Source organism: Caretta caretta, chromosome 17 (genome assembly GCF_965140235.1).
Source record: "Caretta caretta isolate rCarCar2 chromosome 17, rCarCar1.hap1, whole genome shotgun sequence".
NCBI classification, from domain to species: domain Eukaryota; kingdom Metazoa; phylum Chordata; order Testudines; family Cheloniidae; genus Caretta; species Caretta caretta.
This window is the reverse complement of record NC_134222.1, coordinates 24,296,662-24,320,739: the sequence shown is the minus strand read 5'-3', so window position 1 is coordinate 24,320,739 and position 24,078 is coordinate 24,296,662. Positions and strand designations below refer to the sequence as shown.

Below are 24,078 nucleotides of genomic sequence, written 5' to 3'. Positions count from 1 at the left end.
CTGGATGATCAAAATGCTAAAGGAGAACTCAAAGAAGACGAGGCTGTTGGAGAGAAGCTAAATTAATTCCTTGCATTGGTCTTCACTGCAGAGGATGTGAGGGAGACTCCCACATGAGGGCCATTCTTCTTACGTGAGAAATCTGAGAAACTGTGCCAGCTTGAGGTGTCATTAGAGGTGGTTTTGGAACAAATTGAAAAATTAAGCAGTAATAAGTTGCCAGGACCCGATGGTATCACCCAAGAGTTCTGAAGGAACTCAAATGTGAAATTGCAGAGCTACTAACTGTGGTATGTAACCTATCACTTAAATCAGCCTCAGTACCAGATGATGGGAGGATAGCTAATGTAATGCTAATTTTTTAAAAAGGCTCCAGAGGTGATCCTGGCAATTACAGGACAGTAAACCTAACTTCAGTACCAGGCAAATTGGTACTGTTGGAATTACCAGAAACATAGAATAACACATTATGTTGACGGAGATTCAACGTAGCTTTTGTAAAGGGAAATCATGCATTGCCAACCTATTAGAATTCTTTGAGGGGGTCAACAATCATGTGGACAGGGATGATCCAGTGATTATAGTGTGCTTGGACTTTCAGAAAGCTTTTGACAAGGTCCTTGACCAAAGGCTCTCAAGCAAAGTAAGCAGACTTGGGATAAGAGGGTCCTGCAACGGATCAGTAACTGGTTAAAAGATAGGAAACAAAGGGTGGGAATAAACGGTCAGTTTTCACAGTGGAGAGAGGTAAATAGTGGGGGTCACCCAAGTATCTGCACTGGGAGCAGTGCTGTTCAACATATCCGTAGATGATTCTGGAAAAGGGAGTGAACAGTGAGGTGGAAAATTTGCAGAGGATACTAAATTACTCAAGATTGTTAAATCTACAGCAGACTGCAATGGTTTACAAAGGGGGATCACTAAACTGGGTGAATGGCCAAGAAAATGGCAGATGAAATTCAGTGTTGATAAATGCAAAATAATGCACATTGGAAAACATAATCAAAACTATATATACAAAATGATGGGATCTAAATTAGCTGTTACTGCTCAAGAAAAAAAATCTTGGAGTCACTGTGGATAGTTCCCTGAAAACATCTGCTCAGTATGCAGCAGCTGTCAAAAAAGCTAACAATGTTAGAAACCATTAGGAAAGGCTTAGATAATATGACAGAAAATATCATAATGGCACGATATAAATCCACAGCATGCATATATTGTGAATATTGTATACTGTTCTGGTCACCCATCTCAAAAAAGATATGTTAGAACTGGAAAAAGGTACAGAGAAGGCAACAAAAATTATTAGGGGTATGGAACAGTTTCCATGCGAGAAGAGATTAGTGAGACTGGGACTGTTCAGCTTGGAAAAGAGATGACTGAGGAGTGACACTATAGAGCAGTGGTTCTCAAACTATTGTACTGGTGACCCCTTTCACATAGCAAGCCTCTGAGTGCAACCGCCCTTATAAATTAAAAACACTTGTTTATATATTTAACACCATTATAAATGCTGGAGGCAAAGCGGGGTTTGGGGTGGAGGCTGACAGCTTATGACCCCCCCCCATGTAGTAACCTCACAACCCCCTGAGGGGTCCCGAGCCCCAGTTTGAGAACCCCTGCTATAGAGGTCTATAAAATCATAAACAGTGTGGAGAAAGTGAATAAGGAAGTGTTATTTACCCCATCACATAACACATGAATCAGGGGTTACCCAATGAAATTAATAGGCAGCAGGTTTGAAACAAACAAAAGGGAGTTCTTTACACAAGACACAGTCAACCTGTGGAACTCACTGCCAGGGGATGTTGTGAAAGCCAAAAGTAAAACTAGGTTCAAAGAATATTTAGGTAAGTTCATGGGGGACAGGTGAATCAATGGCTATTAGCCAAGATGGTCAGGGATACAACCCCATGCTCTGGGTGGCACTAAGCCTCTGGCTGCCAGAAACTTGGACTGGACAACAGGGGATGAATCACTGGATAATTGCCCTATTCTATTCAGATCCTCTGTAGCAGCTGGCATTGGCCACTATTGGAATAGAGGCTCCTGGGCTAGATGGACCATTAGCCTCACCCAGTATGGCCATTTTTATGTTCCCATAGAAAAGCGTAGGGCTCATGTAACTGCCTGTGGTGCCAGCAGCCAGTGGATAGGGAGGGTTTCCCATGGTGAGCACAGACGGACGCCCCACTCCCCCGCATCCTGTGATCAAGTGGCAGTGATTCACCCCAGACACCTCAGGTAATCCCACAACATTTCACAGGAGGGAATAAGGAATCAAACCCTGGCCCCCATCTGGACAGAAAGCCGTCCGGAACTTATGTACACTGCTGTGTAGTGCTGAGCACATTGTGCTTGCACTTGTTTTGCTGAAGCAGAGCCAAGCCCTGAGGGACCAGCACAGCTCCCTCACAAGAGGAGGCATCCGTGATCAGCAGTGTGATGAGAAGCAGGAGGTGGAGGAAATGAGAAGGGGCTGGACAGAAAGCAGCCTCAGTGTGTATTACAGGCAAAGCCCTGGTGCTACGGAGGGACAGAGATTCCTTTCAGGGCTGGTCCAAGCACAGCTTTGCACAGACAACTACAATAGTAGAAAAATCAGTGTAGATAAATTGATATAATCCCCTGTGCGTCTGCAGTTACAGCAGCAGAAAGGTGTTGAGAGCAGGAGCAGCGTTGCTTGGGTTGGATAAGTTCTCCCAGTCTAAGCAATTTAATACCAGGAGAAGTGTGGCACACAAGGGGGCTGCGTTGCGCGGATTTGTCTATACAAAAATGTGTAGACAAGCCCTTAGTCTATGTCCTTCCACAGAAGTGTGCATGTGCACACTCACCCGACACCCTTTCCACCCCGTGTACAGCAGCTCACCCCACACACCCAGACATACAGGCACGCTTTTAATGCAGTTGGTACGTCTGGTCTCGGCCCTGGATGCTGAGAGCCGTGACCCCACCACTGGGCTGCACCCTGGTCACCTCCATCCATTCATCATTTTCTTTGCAGATCCAGATCCTTCCTTCCTCCCTGCTCTCTCACACAATCCCATGTCAGGCCAGATGAGCACAAACAGAGGCTTCTGACAACAAAAAAAGGGAAGAATCTCCTCCAGCCAACAGCAACCCTCCACCCCCACCGCTCAGCTATTGCTACTGTAACTTCCCAGAACAACCTCATGGAGCCAGTCTGGGCAGGAGACAACTTAGGCCAGAAGGACATTATCTTTGAAAATTCATGGTGATCGGGGGAGGTCCCAGATAATTGGAAAAAGGCAAATATAGTCCCCATATTTAAAAAAGGGAAGAAAAAGAACCCAGGGAACTACAGACCGCTCAGCCTCACTTCAGTCCCTGGCAAAATCACAGAGCAGGTCCGCAAGGAATCCATGAAGCACTTGGAGGAGAGGAAGGTGATCAGGAATAGTCACCATGGATTCACCAAGGGCAAGTCATGCCTGACTAACCTCATTGCCTTCTATGACTAGAAAACTGGCTCTGTAGATGAGGGGAAAGCAGTGGACATGTTATTCCTTGACTTTAGCAAAGCTTTTGATACCATCTCCCACAGTATTCAAGTTAAAAAGTATGGATTGGGTGAATGGACTATAAGGTAGATAGAAAGCTGGCTAGATTGTCGGGCTCAACAGGTAGTGATCAATGACTCAATGTCTACTTGGCAGCCAGTATCAAGCAGAGTGCCCCAGGGTCGGTCCTGCAGCCGGTTTTGTTCAACATCTTTATCAATGATCTGGATGATGGGATTAATTGCACCCTCAGCAAGTTCACAGATGACACTAAACTGGGGGGAGAGGTAGATACACTGGAGAGTAGGGATAGGGTCCAGAGTGACCTAGACAAATTGGAGGATTGGGCCAAAAGAAATCTGATGAGGTTCTGCAAGGACAAGTGCAGAGTCCTGCACTTAGGAAGGAAGAATCCCATGCACTGCTACAGGGTGGGTACTGACTGGCTAAGCAGCCGTTTTGCAGAAAAGGACCTAGGGATTACAGTGGACAAGAAGCTAGATATGAGTCAGCAGTGTGCCTTGTTTTTTTTCTTTTTCATTTCCTGGTTTTATTTTGTCAAATACTGTTACAGACTTAGGAGACAAAAAAGTGAAAAGTAAGACTACTAAAGATTAGTCTTCAAACATTGTATCCAATCAGGCTGCCTCTGCCCTTGTTGCCAAGAAGGCCAATGGCATATTGGGCTGTATTAGTAGGATCATTGCCAGCAGATCGAGGGAAGTGATTATTCCATTCTATTTGGCACCGGTGAGGCCACACCTGGAGTACTGCATCCAGTTTTGGTCCCCCCCCCTACAGAAGGGATGTGGACAAATTGGAGAGAGTCCAGCTGAGGGCAACGAACATTATTAGAGGGCTGGGGCACATGATTTATGAGGAGAGGCTGAGGGAACTGGGGTTATTTAGTCTGCAGAAGAGAAGAGTGAGGGGGGGATTTGATAGCCTTCAACTACCTGAAGGGGGGTTACAAAGAGAATGGAGCTAGGCTGTTCTCAGGGTGGCAGATGACAGAACAAGGAGCAATGGTCTCAAGTTGCAGTGGAGGAGGTCTACGTTGGATATTAGGAAACACAATTTCACTAGGAGGGTGATGAAGCCCTGGGATGGGTTTTCTAGGGAGGTGGTAGAATCTCCTTCCTTAGAGGTTTTTAAGGCCCGGCTTGACAAAGCCTTGACTGGGATGATTTAGTTGGTGTTGGTCCTGCTTTGAGCAGGGGATTGGACTAGATGACCTCCTGAGGGCTCTTCCAACCCCTTATATTCTATGATTCTATGACATTTTAATTTGGGGAGATGAAGAGACATTTAGACTGAAATGGCTCTTCTGGCCTTCCCATGGGCAGCTGCCATAGAGAGGCCTCACATACTGGTGAGCCCAGTAGCAGCGTCTACTGTATTACTCACAGCCTGCTTCCACTCCAGTTAGGGTGGCCACTCATGCATTCCTGGATACCGGATATGACAGTACTTCCGGGAATGGTGTGGGCATGCCCCTGCCGGCATGACCTCACCCCCTCCCCACCATGACCTTGCATGTACCTAGCAGGGGTGGAACAGCATGCTCTTCAAAAGGGCATTTGTCCAATACAGGACAAAACCACATCCAGTTCTGTATCAGTATTGGATGGGAAACAAACCCTACAAAAGTTGGACAGGACAGCCCAGTTTAATACCGGAGGAGAGGCCTGCCTAAGTCCAATACCATGCAACACGAGAAATCCACAGATCAAATCCCTCCTCAGAATTAGACAACTTCTTCCTGCACTGCCCACCCTGGAAATTCCCTGGGCCAAGAGCCACAGCTATGCGCTGGGTACCTGGGCAAAGGTCACAGAGCTAGTCTGGAATGGCACTGGTCACACACGCACAGCCAGCCCAGCCCAGTTCCCTCACATGGCCTGGCTTATCAGAAGGGTCTGAGGCCTTGTCCCAGGTGGTTTTATGGCTTGATAGCCCATAAACCCTGCCAGACTCCACCTGTTTAGCTGGTTTCTCACTCTCTGCTCTCATCATCAAACCCTAGAAGATGATTAACACAGGTCCCAGCCCCCTCAGAGGGCCAGGCCCACACCAGCTAGGACGGTGGGCAGAAGAGGTGGCACAGCACCCCAGGCACGCTCAGTGAGCACCAGCAGGAACCATTTCACACAAATCCAAAGCTCCATGCCATTCACAAGCTGCCAACTCCCCAGGGCGATGCAGGAGATGGGGAGGAGAGCCCCTGGCTGGGGCAACCACCTGTCACAGCAGGGCTGGAGAAGGGGGCTCCTGATCAGGGCAGGGCATCCCCTTCCCCAAGGCAGGGAGGGAGAGGAGGACACCTGGCCAAGGCAGCCATAGGAGACGGGCTGGTGTGGGGTGGCTGTTTCCCCTACACATGAAGGGTAACAGGGCAGAGGCAGGACAGCTTGGGGAGTGCTGCCCAATAATTCACAAGAAACATGAACCAGTGTTGGCCCCTGCAGGGATGGGGCAGGGACACCCGGCCCGCACCCCGGGCCCGGCCCCCGCGGGGAAGCGGGGGGGGGCTGCCGCCCGCACCCCGGGCCCGGCCCCCGCGGGGAAGCGGGGCGGCGGGGGGGGGCTGCCGCCCGCACCCCGGGCCCGGCCCCCGCGGGGAAGCGGGGCGGGGGGCTGCCGCCCGCACCCCGGGCCCGGCCCCCGCGGGGAAGCGGGGCGGGGGGCTGCCGCCCGCACCCCGGGCCCGGCCCCCGCGGGGAAGCGGGGCGGGGGGGGGGCGGGGGGCTGCCGCCCGCACCCCGGGCCCGGCCCCCGCGGGGAAGCGGGGCGGGGGGGGAGGGGGGCTGCCGCCCGCACCCCGGGCCCGGCCCCCGCGGGGAAGCGGGGCGGGGGGGGGAGGGGGGCTGCCGCCGCCCGCACCCCGGGCCCGGCCCCCGCGGGGAAGCGGGGCGGCGGGGGGGGCTGCCGCCGCCCGCACCCCGGGCCCGGCCCCCGCGGGGAAGCGGGGCGGCGGGGGGGGCTGCCGCCGCCCGCACCCCGGGCCCGGCCCCCGCGGGGAAGCGGGGCGGCGGGGGGGGGGCTGCCGCCCGCACCCCGGGCCCGGCCCCCGCGGGGAAGCGGGGCGGCGGGGGGGGGCTGCCGCCCGCACCCCGGGCCCGGCCCCCGCGGGGAAGCGGGGCGGCGGGGGGGGGCTGCCGCCCGCACCCCGGGCCCGGCCCCCGCGGGGAAGCGGGGGGGGGGGGCTGCCGCCCGCACCCCGGGCCCGGCCCCCGCGGGGAAGCGGGGCGGGGGGGGGGGCTGCCGCCCGCACCCCGGGCCCGGCCCCCGCGGGGAAGCGGGGCGGGGGGGGAGGGGGGCTGCCGCCCGCACCCCGGGCCCGGCCCCCGCGGGGAAGCGGGGCGGGGCTGCCCGAACCCGCGGGCGCCGCTCACAGGAGAACAAAGGGAGCCCAGTGCGGCCGCGCCCCGGGCAAACCGCCTCACGTGACCGATACCGGCCGGGAGCGCGCACTCGCAACGCTCCCTGAGGGCCCGTCTCGACCCCACCCCGCTGGGGCCGGCGCGTGGCAGCCGAGGTCATGACCCCTCCCGCGGTGGGCGGGGCCGGGCGGGGCGGGGCGACTCTCTGGCGGCCAGCGGCTGGCGCCTCAGCGTGAGGGGCGGGGCCCGGGGAAGGCGGGGCCCAGGGAAGGCCCGCCCCCCGTGAGTCCCGCCGGCTCGCCCCTACGCGTCGCGCGGCCGGTCATCCTCGCCCCAGGATGCTCCGCCGGCTCGGCCGGCCCCGGCTCAGCTCCGTCCGGGCCCCGCAGCTGCCGGCAGGGCCCTGGGTGCCCGACCGCGCCGCGGCCGCCTCCCCCAGCGCCAGCGCGCCCGGGCGCACTTCGGTGACGTAAGCGGTCCGCCCCGCCCACAATGCATCCCCCCGCCCCCCCCGGACCGCCCCCCCGCCCAGCGCCCGGCCGCCTGCCCGGGGCTCCGACACGTCAAGTGCCCAAATAGAGGGCACTGGGGCCGGGGAGTAACTGCCGGGGCGGGTGCCGAGGGGGTATTTCAGGGGGTGCTGGATGGGTGACCGGGGGGGTGCCGAGGGGGTATTTCAGGGGGTGCCGAGGGGGTATTTCAGGGGGTGCTGGAGGGGTGACCGGGGGGGGTGCCGAGGGGATATTTCATGGGGTGCTGGATGGGTGACCGGGGGGGTGCCGAGGGGGTATTTCAGGGGGTGCCGAGGGGGTATTTCAGGGGGTGCTGGAGGGGTGACCGGGGGGGGTGCTGAGGGGGTATTTCAGGGGGTGCTGGATGGGTGACCGGGGGGGTGCCGAGGGGGTATTTCAGGGGGTGCTGGATGGGTGACTGGGGGGGTGCCGAGGGGGTATTTCAGGGGGTGCTGGAGGGGGGACCTGGGGGGGTGCCGAGGGGGTATTTCAGGGGGTGCTGGAGGGGGGACCTGGGGGGGTGCCGAGGGGGTATTTCAGGGGGTGCTGGAGGGGGGGCCTTGGGGGGGTGCCGAGGGGGTATTTCAGGGGGTGCTGGAGGGGGGACCTGGGGGGGTGCCGAGGGGGTATTTCAGGGGGTGCTGGAGGGGGGACCTGGGGGGGTGCCGAGGGGGTATTTCAGGGGGTGCTGGAGGGGGGGCCTTGGGGGGGTGCCGAGGGGGTATTTCAGGGGGTGCTGGAGGGGGGACCTGGGGGGGTGCCGAGGGGGTATTTCACGGGGTGCTGGATGGGTGACCGGGGGGGTGCCGAGGGGGTATTTCACGGGGTGCTGGAGGGGGGACCTGGGGTATGTGCTGAGGGGGTATTTCACGGGGCGCTGGAGGGGGGACCTGTGGCCTCACACTCGAGGTGCGGGACAGTGTGGCGCTCCCTGTCACGGCACCAGCCTGTCAGTGAGCACCTCCCTGTGAGTCTTTTTCTTCTCTGCTGGGTGGGGAGCCAGGGCCTGTCTCTGTCACCCTCCCAGCCAGGGTCTGAGGTCGTGGAGGGGCAGGCAGGCATCCCTGTGGAGAGGCACTTGGCAGCTCTGGTTACCTGGCTGGCCGGACCGGGGCAGGCAGGACCTGTCAGCTGCGGTGCAGGGGAGGGACCAGTTGGGACATGGAGATGACTCTTTCTGAGCTGCAACAATTGCTCCATAAGGAAAAATCCCAGATATTTCTTCTTCTTTGAAAAATCCACCCAGGCTGAGGGCAGACTACCAAAAAAGAGGTCATGTCTGGGAAAACCCGGACATATGGTAATCCTATGTCCCTGGTCCAGCCTGCCCAGCCCGTGTCCTGCTCCTGGCCTCTGTCCTGTGTTTAGCCCAGCAGTGTCCTGCTCCCAGCCCAGCTTTGTGCCCATGTTTTGCAGGCCACTACCCCTCTCCTACATGGTGTTTGATGGGCCTGCACCGCAGCCCCCACTCGTCTTCCTGCATGGCCTGCTGGGTAGCAAGGGCAACTTCCGTGCCATCGCTCGGGCCCTAGTGCAGCGGAGTGGCCGCAAGGTGAGCGTGAGGGGCAGGGCAGGGCCGGGGGCAGCCAAGGGCCCGAGCGCTGGGCCTGCCCTGCCCAGCTTGCAGTGGCTTCTCTTCCCTGCCAGGTGCTGACAGTGGATGCGCGGAACCACGGCGAGAGCCCGCACAGCCCCACCATGAGCTACGAGGCCATGAGCCTGGATGTGCAGCGCCTCCTGTGCCAGCTGCGCCTCCCCAAGTGCATCTTGGTTGGCCACAGCATGGGCGGCAAAACCGCCATGACACTGGCGCTGCAGCAGGTACCTGCATGTGTGGCCGCCAGGGAACAACCAGCGGGATGCAGGGTTTGGGGCAATTGCTGCTTCCCCCACCACATGGGTTTCTCCCCCACAGGGCCTGTCGCGGAGCACAAACCCCCTTCCCTGGGGGTGCAGGAGGGCACTCTGGGTGGTGTCATAGTTGTTCTTCTGTGAAGAATAAGAGCCCAGCCTGTTCTGTCTTGGCAAGGCTGAATGAAGGCAAGGTGGAGGGGTTTGTTCCTTTCTCTGGGCCCCTGCACAGTGGCCTGGCCTGTGCACTCAGCTCACAGCACAGCTCACTGAGACAGCCTCCCTCTGTATGACTGCTCCAGAGTGCTGCTCACATGAAGCTAATGGATCTTGCCTTAAGGAGGGATCCATTCAGGGGGAGCTAGGATCTTCTCACACCTAACCTGAGTGGGATCCGTCTGACCACTTCTCATGGTAGACCCCAGGTAGCACACAGTGCTGCAGGAAATGGAATGGCAGTTCGGTACCAGGGGCTCTTCTCTCTTTCTGTTCATAGAAGCAACTTCCCAGCATAGTCCTAGGGCTGCTGTGCACCTACAGATGCTCTCTCTCCAATGAGGAATTCATTGCCTGTGCACTTAAAGATTCCCTCACATTTTCCAACACCCACTGTCATAAGTCAGGTTGCTGGGTTCTGTCTCCTGTGACTCCCTGCCATTTCATCCGGGGAGTTAATCTACGTTCTCACAGTCAGAGTTATTGTGTCATGTTCCACCCCAGAGGTGGCTGCATTTCAGGGCAAGCTGACAGCTCCCTGCTGTACAGTCTATAAAGGGCTTGGGAGCATTCACTTGGCAGGGTGCCAGGGAAACATAAACTGGATATGAACGCCCTGTTTTGCCTTTGCTGTCCGCTCTATTGTGTGTTCTGGAATCTTCGCTGGGGAATGACAGGCAGGTCAGACTGGAAGGCCCTTGGGTAGGAGCTCCTCCCCAGAGCTAGCCTTTCTTGGGGATGCATCTGTATGTGGGGCCCTCTGACCATTCCTTGGGATGCTTGTGGCCCTGAGCAGGGTTTCTGCTGGAGTGAGATCCCTACACTCGCTTTTGTCCCCAGCCAGATCTTGTGGAGCGCCTGGTGTCTGTAGACATCAGTCCCACAGAGAGTGTGGCTGTGACAGATTTCCTGGCCTACATCTCTGCCATGAGGAAAGTGAGCATCCCAAGTGGAATCCCCCGCTCCACAGCACGCCGGCTGGCGGAGGATCAGCTACGTCCAGCCGTCCAGGTAGGGTAGCCCACAAGGAGCCCTCCCCTCTCCCAGAGTGGGAGCATGCTGCCCCAGAGTCTCCAGCCCCAGCCGGTGCTTTTCCATCCCCATGCCCTTAGTCCTGGCCCTAATGCCTGTCTGAACCTCAACAGGGCCCGCACTAGGAGTTGGCACCGTGGCCAGCACATCTGTTGTGGTAGGAAGGGGGTGCTGGAGCAGACACATGACATCTGGCGTGACAGTCTGCTAGTGCGGGTGTGTGATGGAGCGTCCTGGGGCGTCCCTGGCTGGCATGTGTGTATGCGCTGTGACAAATGGACATGCTTTATCCTTGCTGCAGGTGTCGGCGGTAAGGCAGTTCCTGCTGACCAACCTGGTGGAGGCCGAGGGCCGTTACGTGTGGCGGGTGAACCTGGAGGCCATTTCCCACCATATGGCCAATATCATGGGCTTCCCTGTGTTCCACGCGCCTTACCCAGGACCCACACTCTTTCTAGCAGGATCTGACTCCCCCTATGTCAGGTGAGTCCTGGGACTCTTGTGGCAGTTGCCACAGGTACTGAGGGGTGGAGTGAGCCCTGGGCTCCCTGAAATGGATAGGCGTGTGTATGGCCGGATTCCAGCGTGAGCCCTGGACTGACCGTGTTGCGGGGGGATCCTAGCGTGAGCCCCATGCCCCAGCTCTCCAATACGTTCTTTCCCCTGCAGCTCTGAGGACTACCCAGAGATCGAGCGGCTCTTTCCCGAGGCAGAGATCCAGTATATCCCAGGTGCTGGCCACTGGGTCCATGCAGATAAATCCCAAGAGTTCGTCACTGCCATCTGCAACTTTCTGCTGCTGCCATAGAGCTCCTTCCTGTGCAGGCCGAGACAGCGTGATTCACAGGGCTGCCTACTCCTGGATCACCACACGAAGGACATGGGGATCCTTTTGGGGACAGATCAGTTCTGAGGTGTGGCCCCTGTCCACAAGCAGGGCCACTGGGATGGAAGGCTCGGCACCTGACCCATCCATCTGTGTGGCAGGCTAGAGCGGAGAGTGAGGCAGGGCTGCGCTGCCAGGGCTAGGATCTCTCTTCACCCCATGCAGCTGGAGATGATTTGGCCTCAGTGCTTGTTTCAGCGGGCCAGGGCAGATCTGGAGTTGAGGCTCCCCACAGGCTATCATGCCCGTCTGTTTGCATCCGCAATGTGTTGGGGCAGTGGCCCAGGGGCTCCCTGGCCCTGTTCTTCCCTCTTATTTGAATCCTTTCTTTGGGGTCTTGAGGTTATTCCCATTCCCAACCCCCTTCCCCAGCTGCCTCCAGGCACACACAGACCCTTCACTGGTCCGTTTCTCAGGGACTCTGAGCTCTAGGGTGGGGGATCAGAGTCCAATCTGTCCAGATTCCAGCGTGCAACCCCAACCTTGCTGGAGGTTCCCATCCTCCACCAGAGGCTGTAACCAGAGCCCTGCCTACTTTTGCACTGCCTTTGTGTATAACTTCCTGGGACTCTGTACAGTATTTAAAATAAAGCCAAATCAGCACAGAGGCATCTAAACCTACAGGCCTTCTCCCAGAGGGAAGACAAGGGGAGTGGGGCAGCAGTGAATTGGGCATCATGTTCTCTCAGCCTTAGCAGAATGAGAGTCCAGAGTGTCTCCTTGCCTCACAACACAAGAATCAGGGGACATCAATGAAATTAAAAGTCAGGAAACTCAGATCAGATCAAAGGAAATACCTTTTCACCCAACACATAAGACTGTGGAACTCACTTCCACGGGACATCATTGAGGCCACGTACTTATCAAGACTCAAATAAGGACTGGGCATTTAGCTGGATGACAAAAACTTCCAGACTCAACAATTATTGTTAAAAGAAGAGTTTGGGAAGGGAAATTAAACCCTCCTGCTTTGAGGCTTAACTGGTCTCTGATCATTAGGGATTAGGACAGGGGTGGGCAAACTTTTTGGCCCGAGGGCCATATCGGGGTTGCGGAACGGTATGGAGGGCCGGGTAGGGAAGGCTGTGCCTCTGCAAACAGCCTGGCCCCTGCCCCTTATACGCCCCCTCCCACTTCCCACCCCCTGACAGCCCCCCTCAGAACCCCTGACCCATCCAACCACCCCCTGCTCCTTGTCCCCTGACTGCCCCCTCCCGGGACCCCCCTCCCCAACCATCCGCCCCCACCCCATATCCAACCTCCCTGTCCCCTGACTGTCCCAACCCCTATCCACACCCCTGGCCCCTGACAGGCCCCCGGAACCCCCAACTCCCCCACCCTTGTCCCCTGACTGCCCCCTCCCGGGACCCCCATCCCTAACTGCCACACCAGGACCCCATCCCCTATCCAACCCACCCACTCCTGGGACCCCACCCCCTATCCAACCCCACTGCTCCCTGGCTCCTGACCGCCCCCCTGCTCCTGAACCTCTTCCCCATCCAACCACTTTCTGCCCCCTGACTGCCCCCCGGGACCTCCTGCCCCTTATCTACCCCCCGCCCCCTTACCATGCCACTCAGAGTGGCAGGACAGGCTTATTGGAAAGCCTGGGAGGTGGGTGGGTGGAAGCTGTGCTGCCCGCGCAGCAGCATAACTGCGGGGGAGGAGGGACAGCGGGGGAGGGGCGGGGGCTAGCCTCCCCGGCTGGGAGCTCAAGGACTGGGTAGGATGGTCCTGCAGGCTGGATGTGGCCCGCGGGCCATAGTTTGCCCATCTTTGGATTAGGAGGAGATCTTTACCGGGACAGATTATCCCAGGGATGCTACTGCGGGGTTCCTGCATCTGCCCTGAAGCATCTGATGATGGCCACTGCCCGACACGGTACGGGCTAAATGGACCAGTCTGGCAATTCCTGTGTTCCTATTCCTTGTGCTCCTGGACGCAGTCTCCTTCTGGGATTGGACTGGGATGAGCACAGCCTGGAACAAGGGGTGCACTGACCTTGCTATTTCCCAGGCTCCAGAGCTATAGATTCTTTGGTTCCAAATTGCTGGAGTAGAACATGCTCACCGCAGGAGTGGCAAGTGCCTCATTAGGATAGATTATAGATTCTAAACCAGAAGGGACCATTTAAACATTTAGTCTGACCTGCATACCACTGGCCGGAGAACTTCCCTGAAATAATTCCTGGTTGAATACTGCAGATCTTTTAGAAAAACATCCAATATTGATTTTTTAATTCCTTTGGTAAATTGTTCCAATGGTTAATTACCCTCACAGTTAGAAATGTGCAGCTTATCTCCAGTCTGAATTTCTCTACCTTCAGCTTTCAGCCATTGGATCTTATTATAGCTTTGTCTGCAAGGTTATTGAACCCCAGGGAGGTACTTCGGCCCAGATCCACAAAGGATCCCAACCTCCATTGTTCTATGTTGCTTGCTTGTGCACAGTTTACTAAGCAATCCAGATTGCTCTGTGTCAGTGAGTTGTTGTCTTTGTTATTTATAGAACCCTGTAAATCTGCAGATATCTGCTTTATATCCAGATATCTGCATCTGTGAATGATTTTTACGGATTGAAGATCAGATGCAGATACAAGTTTTGTATCCACGCAGGGCTCTAGTTATTTACCACTCCCCTGTCTTTTTGTCATCTGTAAAGTTTATCGTGAGGTTTTTATGTTTTCTTCCAGATCACTGATAAAAATGTTAAATTGCATGGGGCCAAAAACCGATTCCTGCAGGACCCCACTAGAAACACTTGCTTGATGATGATTGTTCATGTAGTTACATTTTGAAATCTATCAGTTAGCCAGCTTTTAATCCATTTAATATGTGCCATGTTCATTTTATATTGTTCTAGTTTATTAATCAAAATGTCAGGTGGTACCAAGTCAAATGCCTTATAGAAGTCTATTGCATCAACACTTGTCACCTTGATCAACTAAATTTGTAATCTCATCAAAATAGATATCCAGTTAACTTGGCAGGATCTGTTTTCCATAAGCCCCTGTTGATTAGCATTGATTACATTATCCTCCTTTAATTCTTTATTAATCGAGTCCCACAGCAGCCATTCCATTTTCTTGCCTGGGATTGATGTCAGGCTGATGGCTCTGTAATTACCCGGATCATCCCGTTTACCCTTTTTGAATATTAGCCCAACATTAGCTTTCTTCCCATCTTCTGGAACTTTCCCGGGGTTATTGATGATCCATGTTAACAGTCCAGTGTGCATCCTCCAAGGCAGAAGCACAGCCTGACCATTCCTTTTCTGCCGGGCTTGGAGACTCCACTAAGGAGTGCCTGGGTCCCTGTCTGTCCCAGTCCCAGGCTGTAGGCAGGCACAGTGGGAGGGGAAGGTTTCTCCCTCAGCAGTGGAAGATAGAAGCAGCCCTTGGTGTCAGTGAGTGCGTAGGGCCAGTGCAGCAGTGCTTGCTGGTCTCCTGGTGACCTAGTTGCCTTTTCCTTCTCTGCTGCTATTCATTGCCCTGTGCTTATTATGGGAGTGAAAGCTTTAATTTCCAAGGAGCAGCAGTGTCAGGCTGTCCAGTCATAGGGACTTTATGCAACCCCCTGAGCTAAGTGGGAAGGGGACTGCAAGGAGGTCTCCAAGCAGCAGGAAAGGAGAAGTGTCCCTGAAGGAACGTGAGCTCCCAGTGTGATGCTGTGGCTAAGAGGGCTAATGCGGTCCTTGGAGGTACAAGGGGAATCTTGAGTTGGAGCAGCGAGGTGGTATTAGCTCTGTGTGGGGCATTGGTGAGACCACTTGTGGTGTCCACACTTCAAAAAAGGTGCTGACAAATTAGGATGGTTCATAGAAGAGCCATAGGAATGATTTGAAGTCTGGAAAACCTGCCTGAAAGGAAAGGAGTACTTGTGGCACCTTAGAGAGCTGTAGCTCACGAAAGCTTATGCTCAAATAAATTTGTTGGTCTCTAAGGTGCCACAAGTCCTCCTTTTCTTTTTGCGGATACAGACTAACACGGCTGCTACTCTGAAACCTGTCTGAAAGGGTGAGACTAAGGCCATGGGGACTAGAGCGGCATGGCAATGGCACTTAGGGTGACCAGATGTCCCAAGTTTTTAGGGACAGTCCCAATTTTGGGGTCTTTTTCTTATGCATTTCTTTCTTTCTTTTTTGCATCCGATGAAGTGAGCTGTAGCTCACGAAAGCTCATGCTCAAATAAATTTGTTGGTCTCTAAGGTGCCACAAGTCCTCCTTTTCTTTTTGCGAATACAGACTAACATGGCTGTTACTCTGAAATTTTTCTTATATAGGCTCTTATTACCTCCCACCCCCGTCCCGATTTTTCACATTTGTTGGCTGGTCACCCTAATGGCACTACAGCTGGGCTAGCAAAGTCCCTCAGTGGAGACAGGGCCTACAGTGTGTTAGGGGGCTTATTCCTTCACCCGCTTCCTTCCCTGGTCCTTCTCGCATGAACAGAGAGCAACAATACCCGAAGTCCGAAGGTGCAAACAATTCAATGTTTATTGCGGTGAACTTCCAGCAAGCTTAAATACAAGTTCCATTTTCCTTATTTTCAAATCCCAACTTACTTCCTGTTTGCCCCTAATTTATATAGTAATATTCTTAACTATACCTTAACCAATCATTCTACTGAAATTTAACTAACCAATCCTAACATACTGTAACATGATTAGCTAACCAATTATATCCCACCACCTTAATTAGTTTACACCCAGCAAAATTAATTATACAGCAGACAGAAACAATCACAGAACCAGACAGAGGCCATGCCAATAAACAATAGCAAAGTGGGAACTATAATGACAAAACAATACAGAAGTGAGGATTTCACATCCCAGTATTGATAAGTGAGTTCTTGCCAGACAGGATGCTATCAAACTAAGTTTCCTTTTACATCTTCTAGGGTATGTCTACACTACGAAATTAGGTCGAATTTATAGAAGTCGGTTTTTTAGAAATTGGTTTTATATATTCAAGTGTGTGCGTCCCCACAGAAAATGCTCTAAGTGCATTAAGTGAATTAACTCAACGGAGCACTTCCACACTACCGAGGCTCGCGTCAACTTCCGGAGCGTTGCACTGTGGGTAGCTATCCCACAGTTCCCACAGTCTCCGCTGCCCATTGGAATTCTGGGTTGAGATCCCAGTGCCTGATGGGGCTAAAACATTGCCGTGAGTGGTTCTGGGTACATATCGTCAGGCCCCCGTTCCCTCCCTCCCTCCGTGAAAGCAAGGACAGACAATCGTTTCACGCCTTTTTTCCTGAGTTACCTGTGCAGATGCCATACCACGGCAGACATGGAGCCCGCTCAGCTCACCGTCACCGTATGTCTCCTGGGTGCTGGCAGACATGGTACTGCATTGCTACACAGTAGCAGCAACCCATTGCCTTGTCGCAGCAGATGGTGCAATAGGACTGGTAGCCATCATCGTCATGGCTGAGGTGCTCCTGGCCACATCGGCCAGGAACGCCTGGGCAGACATGGGCTTAGGGACTAAATTTGGAGTGACTTGACCAGGTCATTCTCTTTAGTCCTGCAGTCAGTCCTATTGACCCATCTTATGGTGAACAGGCAGGCGATATGGATTGCTAGCAGTCGTATTGTACCATCTTCTGCCAGGCAGGCAAGAGATGAGGATGGCTAGCAGTCGTGTTGTACCATATTCTGCCGAGCAGCCCTGAGATGTGGATGGCATGCAGTCCTTCTGCACCGTCTGCTGCCAGCCAAAGATGTAAAAGATAGATGGAGTGTATCAAAACAAGAAATAGACCAGATTTGTTTTGTACTCATTTGCTTCCCCCCCTCCCCTGTCTAGGGGACTCATTTCTCTAGGTCACACTGCAGTCACTCACAGAGAAGGTGCAGCGAGGTAAATCTAGCCATGTATCAATCAGAGGCCAGACTAACCTCCTTGTTCCAATAAGAACAATAACTTAGGTGCACCATTTCTTATTGGAACCCTCCGTGAAGTCCTGCCTGAAATACTCCTTGATGTAAAGCCACCCCCTTTGTTGATTTTAGCTCCCTGAAGCCAACCCTGTAAGCCGTGTCGTCAGTCGCCCCACCCTGTGTCAGAGCAACGGCAAACTATCATGCATCTGAGTTGAGAGTGCTGTCCAGAGCAGTCACAATGGAACACTCTGATGGGGGTAAAACATTGTCGCGGGTGGTTCTGGGTACATATCCTCAGGCCCCCGTTCCCTCCCTCCCTCCGTGAAAGCAAGGGCAGACAATCGTTTCACGCCTTTTTTCCTGAGTTACCTGTGCAGATGCCATACCACGGCAGACATGGAGCCCGCTCAGGTAACCGTCACCGTATGTCTCCTGGGTGCTGGCAGACGTGGTACTGCATTGCTACACAGTAGCAGCAACCCATTGCCTTGTGGCAGCAGACGGTGCAATAGGACTGGTAGCCGTCATTGTCATGTCCAAGGTGCTCCTGGCCACATCGGCCAGGAACGCCTGGGCAGACATGGGCGCAGGGACTAAATTTGGAGTGACTTGACCAAGTCATTTTCTTTAGTCCTGCAGTCAGTCCTATTGAACCATCTTATGGTGAGCAGGCAGGTGATACAGATTGCTAGCAGTCCTATTGCATCATCTTCTGCCGAGCAGCCATAAGATGTGGATGGCATGCAGTCCTTCTGCACCATCTGCTGCCAGCCAAAGATGTAAAAGATAGATGGAGTGTATCAAAACAAGAAATAGACCAGATTTGTTTTGTACTCATTTGCTTCCCCCCCTCCCCTGTCTAGGGGACTCATTCCTCTAGGTCACACTGCAGTCACTCACAGAGAAGGTGCAGCGAGGTAAATCTAGCCATGTATCAATCAGAGGCCAGACTAACCTCCTTGTTCCAATAAGAACAATAACTTAGGTGCACCATTTCTTATTGGAACCCTCCGTGAAGTCCTGCCTGAAATACTCCTTGATGTAAAGCCACCCCCTTTGTTGATTTTAGCTCCCTGAAGCCAACCCTGTAAGCCATGTCATCAGTCGCCCCTCCCTCCGTCAGAGCAACGGCAGACAATCGTTCCGCGCCTTTTTTCTGAGCGGACGCCATACCAAGGCAAGCATGGAGGCCGCTCAGCTCACTTTGGCAATTAGGAGCACATTAAACACCACACGCATTATCCTCAGTATATGCGGCACCAGAACCTGGCAGAGCGATACCGGGTGAGTAGGCGACGTCAGCGCAGTCACGTGAGTGATCAGGACATGGACGCAGATTTCTCTGAAAGCATGGGCCCTGCCAATGCATGCATCATGGTGCTGATGGGGCAGGTGCATGCTGTGGAACGCCGATTCTGGGCTCGGGAAACAAGCACAGACTGGTGGGACTGCATAGTGTTGCAGGTCTGGGATGATTCCCAGTGGCTGCGAAACTTTCGCATGCGTAAGGGCACTTTCATGGAACTTTGTGACTTGCTTTCCCCTGCCCTGAGGCGCATGAATACCAAGATGAGAGCAGCCCTCACAGTTGAGAAGCGAGTGGCGATAGCCCTGTGGAAGCTTGCAAAGCCAGACAGCTACCGGTCAGTTGGGAATCAATATGGAGTGGGCAAATCTACTGTGGGGGCTGCTGTGATGCAAGTAGCCCACGCAATCAAAGATCTGCTGATATCAAGGGTAGTGACCCTGGGAAATGTGCAGGTCATAGTGGATGGCTTTGCTGCAATGGGATTCCCTAACTGTGGTGGGGCCATAGACGGAACCCATATCCCTATCTTAGCACCAGAGCACCAAGCCGCCGACTACATAGACCGCAAGGGGTACTTTTCAATAGTGCTGCAAGCTCTGGTGGATCACAAGGGACGTTTCACCAACATCAACGTGGGATGGCCGGGAAAGGTACATGACGCTCGCATCTTCAGGAACTCTGGTCTGTTTCAAAAGCTGCAGGAAGGGACTTTATTCCCAGACCAGAAAATAACTGTTGGGATGTTGAAATGCCTATATGTATCCTTGGGGACCCAGCCTACCCCTTAATGTCATGGCTCATGAAGCCGTACACAGGCAGCCTGGACAGTAGTCAGGAGCTGTTCAACTACAGGCTGAGCAAGTGCAGAATGGTGGTAGAATGTGCATTTGGACGTTTAAAGGCGCGCTGGCGCAGTTTACTGACTCGCTTAGACCTCAGCGAAACCAATATTCCCACTGTTATTACTGCTTGCTGTGTGCTCCACAATATCTGTGAGAGTAAGGGGGAGACGTTTATGGCGGGGTGGGAGGTTGAGGCAAATCGCCTGGCTGCTGGTTACGTGCAGCCAGACGCCAGGGTGGTTAGAAGAGCAAAGGAGGGTGCAGTACGCATCAGAGAAGCTTTGAAAACCAGTTTCATGACTGGCCAGGCTACGGTGTGAAAGTTCTCTTTGTTTCTCCTTGATGAAACCCCCCGCTCCTTGTTTCACTGTACTTCCCTGTAAGCTAACCACCCTCCCTTCCTCCCTTCGATCACCGCTTACAGAGGCAATAAAGTCATTGTTGCTTCACATTCATGCATTCTTTATTCATTCATCACACAAATAGGGGGATGACTACCAAGGTAGCCCAGGAGGGGTGGTGGAGGAGGAGGGAAAATGCCACACAGCACTTTAAGCACAGCACTTTAAAAGTTTACAACTTTAAAATTTATTGAATGCCAGCCTTCTTTTTTTGGGAAATCCTCTGTGGTGGAGTGGCTGGTTGGCTGGTGGCCCCCGGACCGCGTTCTTGGGCGTCTGGGTGTGGAGGCTATGGAACTTGGGGAGGAGGGCGGTTGGTTACACAGGGGCTGTAGTGGCAGTCTGTGCTCCAGCTGCCTTTACTGCAGCTCAACCATACACTGGAGCATACTGGTTTGATTCTCCAGCAGCCTCAGCACTGAATCCTGCCTCCTCTCATCATGCTGCCGGCACATTTGAGCTTCAGCCCTGTCTTCAGCCCGCCACTTACTCTCTTCAGCCCGCCACCTCTCCTCCCAGTCATTTTGTGCTTTCCTGCACTCTGACATTATTTGCCTCCACACATTCGTCTGTGCTCTGTCAGTGTGGGAGGACAGCATGAGCTCAGAGAACATTTCATCACGAGTGTGTTTTTTTTTCTTTCTAATCTTCACTAGCCTCTGGGAAGGAGAAGATCCTGTGATCATTGAAACACATGCAGCTGGTGGAGAAAAAAAAAGGGATAGCGGTATTTAAAAAGACATATTTTATAAAACAGTGGCTACAGTCTTTCAGGGTAAACCTTGCTGTTAACATTACATACATAGCACATGTGCTTTCGTTACAAGGTTGCATTTTGCCTCCCCCCACCGCGTGGCTAGCCCCTCAACCCTCCCCCCTCTCCGTGGCTAACAGCGAGGAACATTTCTGTTCAGCCGCAGGCAAACAGCCCAGCAGGAACAGGCTCCTCTGAGTGTCCCCTGAAGAAAAGCACCCTATTTCAACCAGGTGACCATGAATAATATCTCACTCTCCTGAGGATAACACAGAGAGATAAAGAACGGATGTTGTCTGAACGCCAGCAAACATACACTGCAATGCTTTGTTGTACAATGATTCCCGAATACGCGTTACTGGCCTGGAGTGGTAAAGTGTCCTACCAGGAAGGATGCAATAAGGCTGCCCTCCCCAGAAACCTTTTGCAAAGGCTTTGGGAGTACATCCAGGAGAGCTGCGAATGCCAGGGCAAATGAATCCTTTCACATGCTTGCTTTTAAACCACGTATAGTATTTTAAAAGGTACACTCACCAGAGGTCCCTTCTCCACCTGCCGGGTCCAGGAGGCAGCCTTGGGTGGGTTCGGGGGGTACTGGCTCCAGGTCCAGGGTGAGAAACAGTTCCTGGCTGTCGGGAAAACTGCTTTCTCCGCTTGCTTGCTGTGAGCTATCTACAACCTCATCATCATCATCTTCTTCGTCCTCAAAACCTGCTTCCGTGTTGCCTCCATCTCCATTGAAGGAGTCAAACAACACGGCTGGGGTAGTGGTGGCTGAACCCCCTAAAATGGCATGCAGCTCATCAGAGAAGCAGCATGTTTGGGGCTCTGACCCGGAGCGGCCGTTCGCCCCTCTGGTTTTCTGGTAGGCTTGCCTCAGCTCCTTAAGTTTCACGCGGCACTGCTTCAGATCCCTGTTATGGCCTCTGTCCTTCATGCCCTGGGAGATTTTGACAAAGGTTTTGGCATTTCGAAAACTGGAACGGAGTTCTGATAGCACGGATTCCTCTCCCCATACAGCGATCAGATCCTGTACCTCCCATTCAGTCCATGCTGGAGATCTTTTGCGATTCTGGGACTCCATCATGGTCACCTCTGCTGATGAGCTCTGCATGGTCACCTGCAGCTTGCCACGCTGGCCAAACAGGAAATGAGATTCAAAAGTTCGCGGTTCTTTTCCTATCTACCTGGCCAGTGCATCTGAATTGAGAGTGCTGTCCAGAGCGGTCACAATGGAGCACTCTGGGATAGCTCCTGGAGGCCAATACCGTCGAATTGTGTCTACAGTACCCCAAATTCGACCCGGCAAGGCCGATTTAAGCACTAATCCACTTGTCAGGGGTGGAGTACAGAAATCGATTTTAAGAGCCCTTTAAGTCGAAATAAAGGGCTTCATCATGTGGACGGGTGCAGGTTTACATCGATTTAATGCTGCTAAATTCGACCTAAAGTCTGAGTGTAGACCAGGGCCTAGGCACTTCCCTTTCTCTGGAGGTGATAGGCATTATCAGGACAGGAGTGTATTCCTAACAGCCCAATAGCACCTTCTTTCAATGGGACTAGGTTGGAATGTGAGGGGGTGACCGTTCGCTTCCCAGCTTATGGCTGCCTCTGTTGCTTGGCCAAAGGCCTTAGCCTAAGAACAGGGCCTCAGACTGTCACAGTAAGAGAAGGACCTTACACTGGCAGACAGTGATTTTGATTCTTTCTTTTATACCTCTAACTAGCCAAGTGATAAGAATACACCTAAATTCTAAAAGTACAGGCCTTTACAGACAGGCCTGAATATCTATATCTATATCTATAACACTCCACCCCTTTTTTTTCTTTTTCTTTTGGGATCCTCCTGCCCAGGTATCCCTGGAAAAGCAGAGGACATATGGCGACACACTTCCTGTTTGGGCCAGGCATCAAGGTGGAAGGTGTCATTGCTCCATCTGTCCCACTGCCCCTTGTGTAGTGTGGTGCCCTGCACCTTCTCTCGTACGGGCATACCACACCTGTCCCAGTTAGTGTTCCAGACTTCCCAGTATAGTGGGCCCGAGAAGGTTGGGTCTGGGTTGTCTAGTACACTTGGGGGGCGGCTTACTACATTACTTATAGGTTATAATTAGTGGCTGTTCTCTAGGGGGTTGTGCCCCCCTTGATCGTTTCCATATGCAATGTAACACACATATCGTTAACAATACACCAGCTGCTATGATAATCCACAACAACACTGAGAGTCCTGACCACTGCAGTATGGTCCCCATCCTGGCCACCACCAAAAACACTGCTTCTCCTCCTTCGATAGGGTTAAAATTTTGTCAGTGCCATCCTGTAGTGTGTATTGTAAGCGTGTCCAACTGTTGGCGTTTGCAGCAAGTTGCTCTTGTAATCTTTGTGTACTTTTGTCCATATTGTGTGTCCATTGAATATCCACGGTGAAATTTGGTATTGTCCAAACCAGTTCAACTACTTGGTACGGCATGGGGTAGTAGGTGCCGGTTCGATTGTTTACAACGATTAAGTCCCCTGATCCATTGGTGCACCATAGTCCAGGTGGCGGTGTATAGAAGTTCATAATTTGGTCATACATTGGAAGGATTTTGCCTCCTTGTGTTATATTGCAGGATTGCATACATTCCCAACAGAATACACCATACCCCATATACATTACCCTTAAATGCCCCCCCCTTGCAATAGGCCATTGATCCTGCTCCTCCATAGTCATAGGAGAGGGGCACATCCATATTCCTCCTTTGGATATACAACTGCTTAATGTGATGACAGTCCAATTTACCCCATTCCATCCCCCGCACCTATTCCCTAGTGGCTCCCAACGTGCTCCCCCTTCCCTACTTACTCCCATAGGGTTCAAGGGAACCACCTTATTTGCATTTCCTTCCCATGGTATCATAGTAACAATTACACAAGAACTGTCCCCACAGGTCGGGGATGTTATTTTCCTGGTAGATGGGTATGTTTTTACAATTGTGGATAAATATGGGCTAGCCTCCCGATTTAATACTGAAGGCCATTGTTCTGACCAAGCATCTCTCATAATATCCATTAACATTATTAACTGAGCATTTTGAATACCTACACACACTTCTCCCCATGTTAATCTTCTGAAGGCATCCTCTACCCATGTCACCAGGTCCCCGCCCAATGAGTTAACTGCAAGTTTACCTCTACTGCTGTCCTCCACCCTATGGCAACTGCTGATAGTTGCTGTGCCATTAATTCATTAATTTGTTGTTGAAATTTCACATTTTGGCTCACAAATTGTTTGGTTACCCACTCATCCCCCAGATTCCATATACCCAGCATAGTGTTCCCAGCTGCCCACAGTCCCCTTTTCTGACGACGATTCCAGGTGTGTCCCCTCACCCATGCATTGAATTGTTGTTTCAATCCTTTTATGTACATACTACAATTAGGATGAATTTGGTCCACCCCCCATTCCTTGGGGCGTCCCACCCCTGGAATAGAGTGAA

General features: G+C 53.2%; 1 protein-coding gene across 2 annotated transcripts; it reads left to right on the top strand.

Moving 5' to 3' along the window:
• The first annotated feature begins 7,224 nt into the window (after positions 1-7,224).
• ABHD11 (abhydrolase domain containing 11) lies at positions 7,225-12,385 on the top strand. Of its 2 annotated transcripts, XM_048823948.2 has the most exons (6): positions 7,229-7,376; positions 8,836-8,971; positions 9,067-9,240; positions 10,327-10,497; positions 10,820-11,001; positions 11,188-12,385. In XM_048823948.2, the coding sequence occupies exons 1-6, from the start codon at positions 7,246-7,248 to the stop codon at positions 11,324-11,326; spliced, it is 933 nt and encodes a 310-aa protein (XP_048679905.2). In that variant the 5' UTR covers positions 7,229-7,245; the 3' UTR covers positions 11,327-12,385. The 2 variants fall into 2 exon arrangements, with proteins under 2 accessions (XP_048679907.2, XP_048679905.2); XM_048823950.2 differs by lacking the exon at positions 10,327-10,497 and having other exon boundaries at positions 7,225-7,376.
• The last annotated feature ends 11,693 nt before the right edge of the window (positions 12,386-24,078 follow it).

Coding starts and splice junctions, on each gene's coding strand:
- ABHD11 (XM_048823948.2), top strand. CDS start 7,246: ATGCTCCGCCGGCTCGGCCGGCCCCGGCTCAGCTCCGTCCGGGCCCCG. Junction 8,972..9,066: donor TGCAGCGGAGTGGCCGCAAG/GTGAGCGTGAGG, acceptor CTTCCCTGCCAG/GTGCTGACAGTGGATGCGCG. Junction 10,498..10,819: donor AGCTACGTCCAGCCGTCCAG/GTAGGGTAGCCC, acceptor TCCTTGCTGCAG/GTGTCGGCGGTAAGGCAGTT.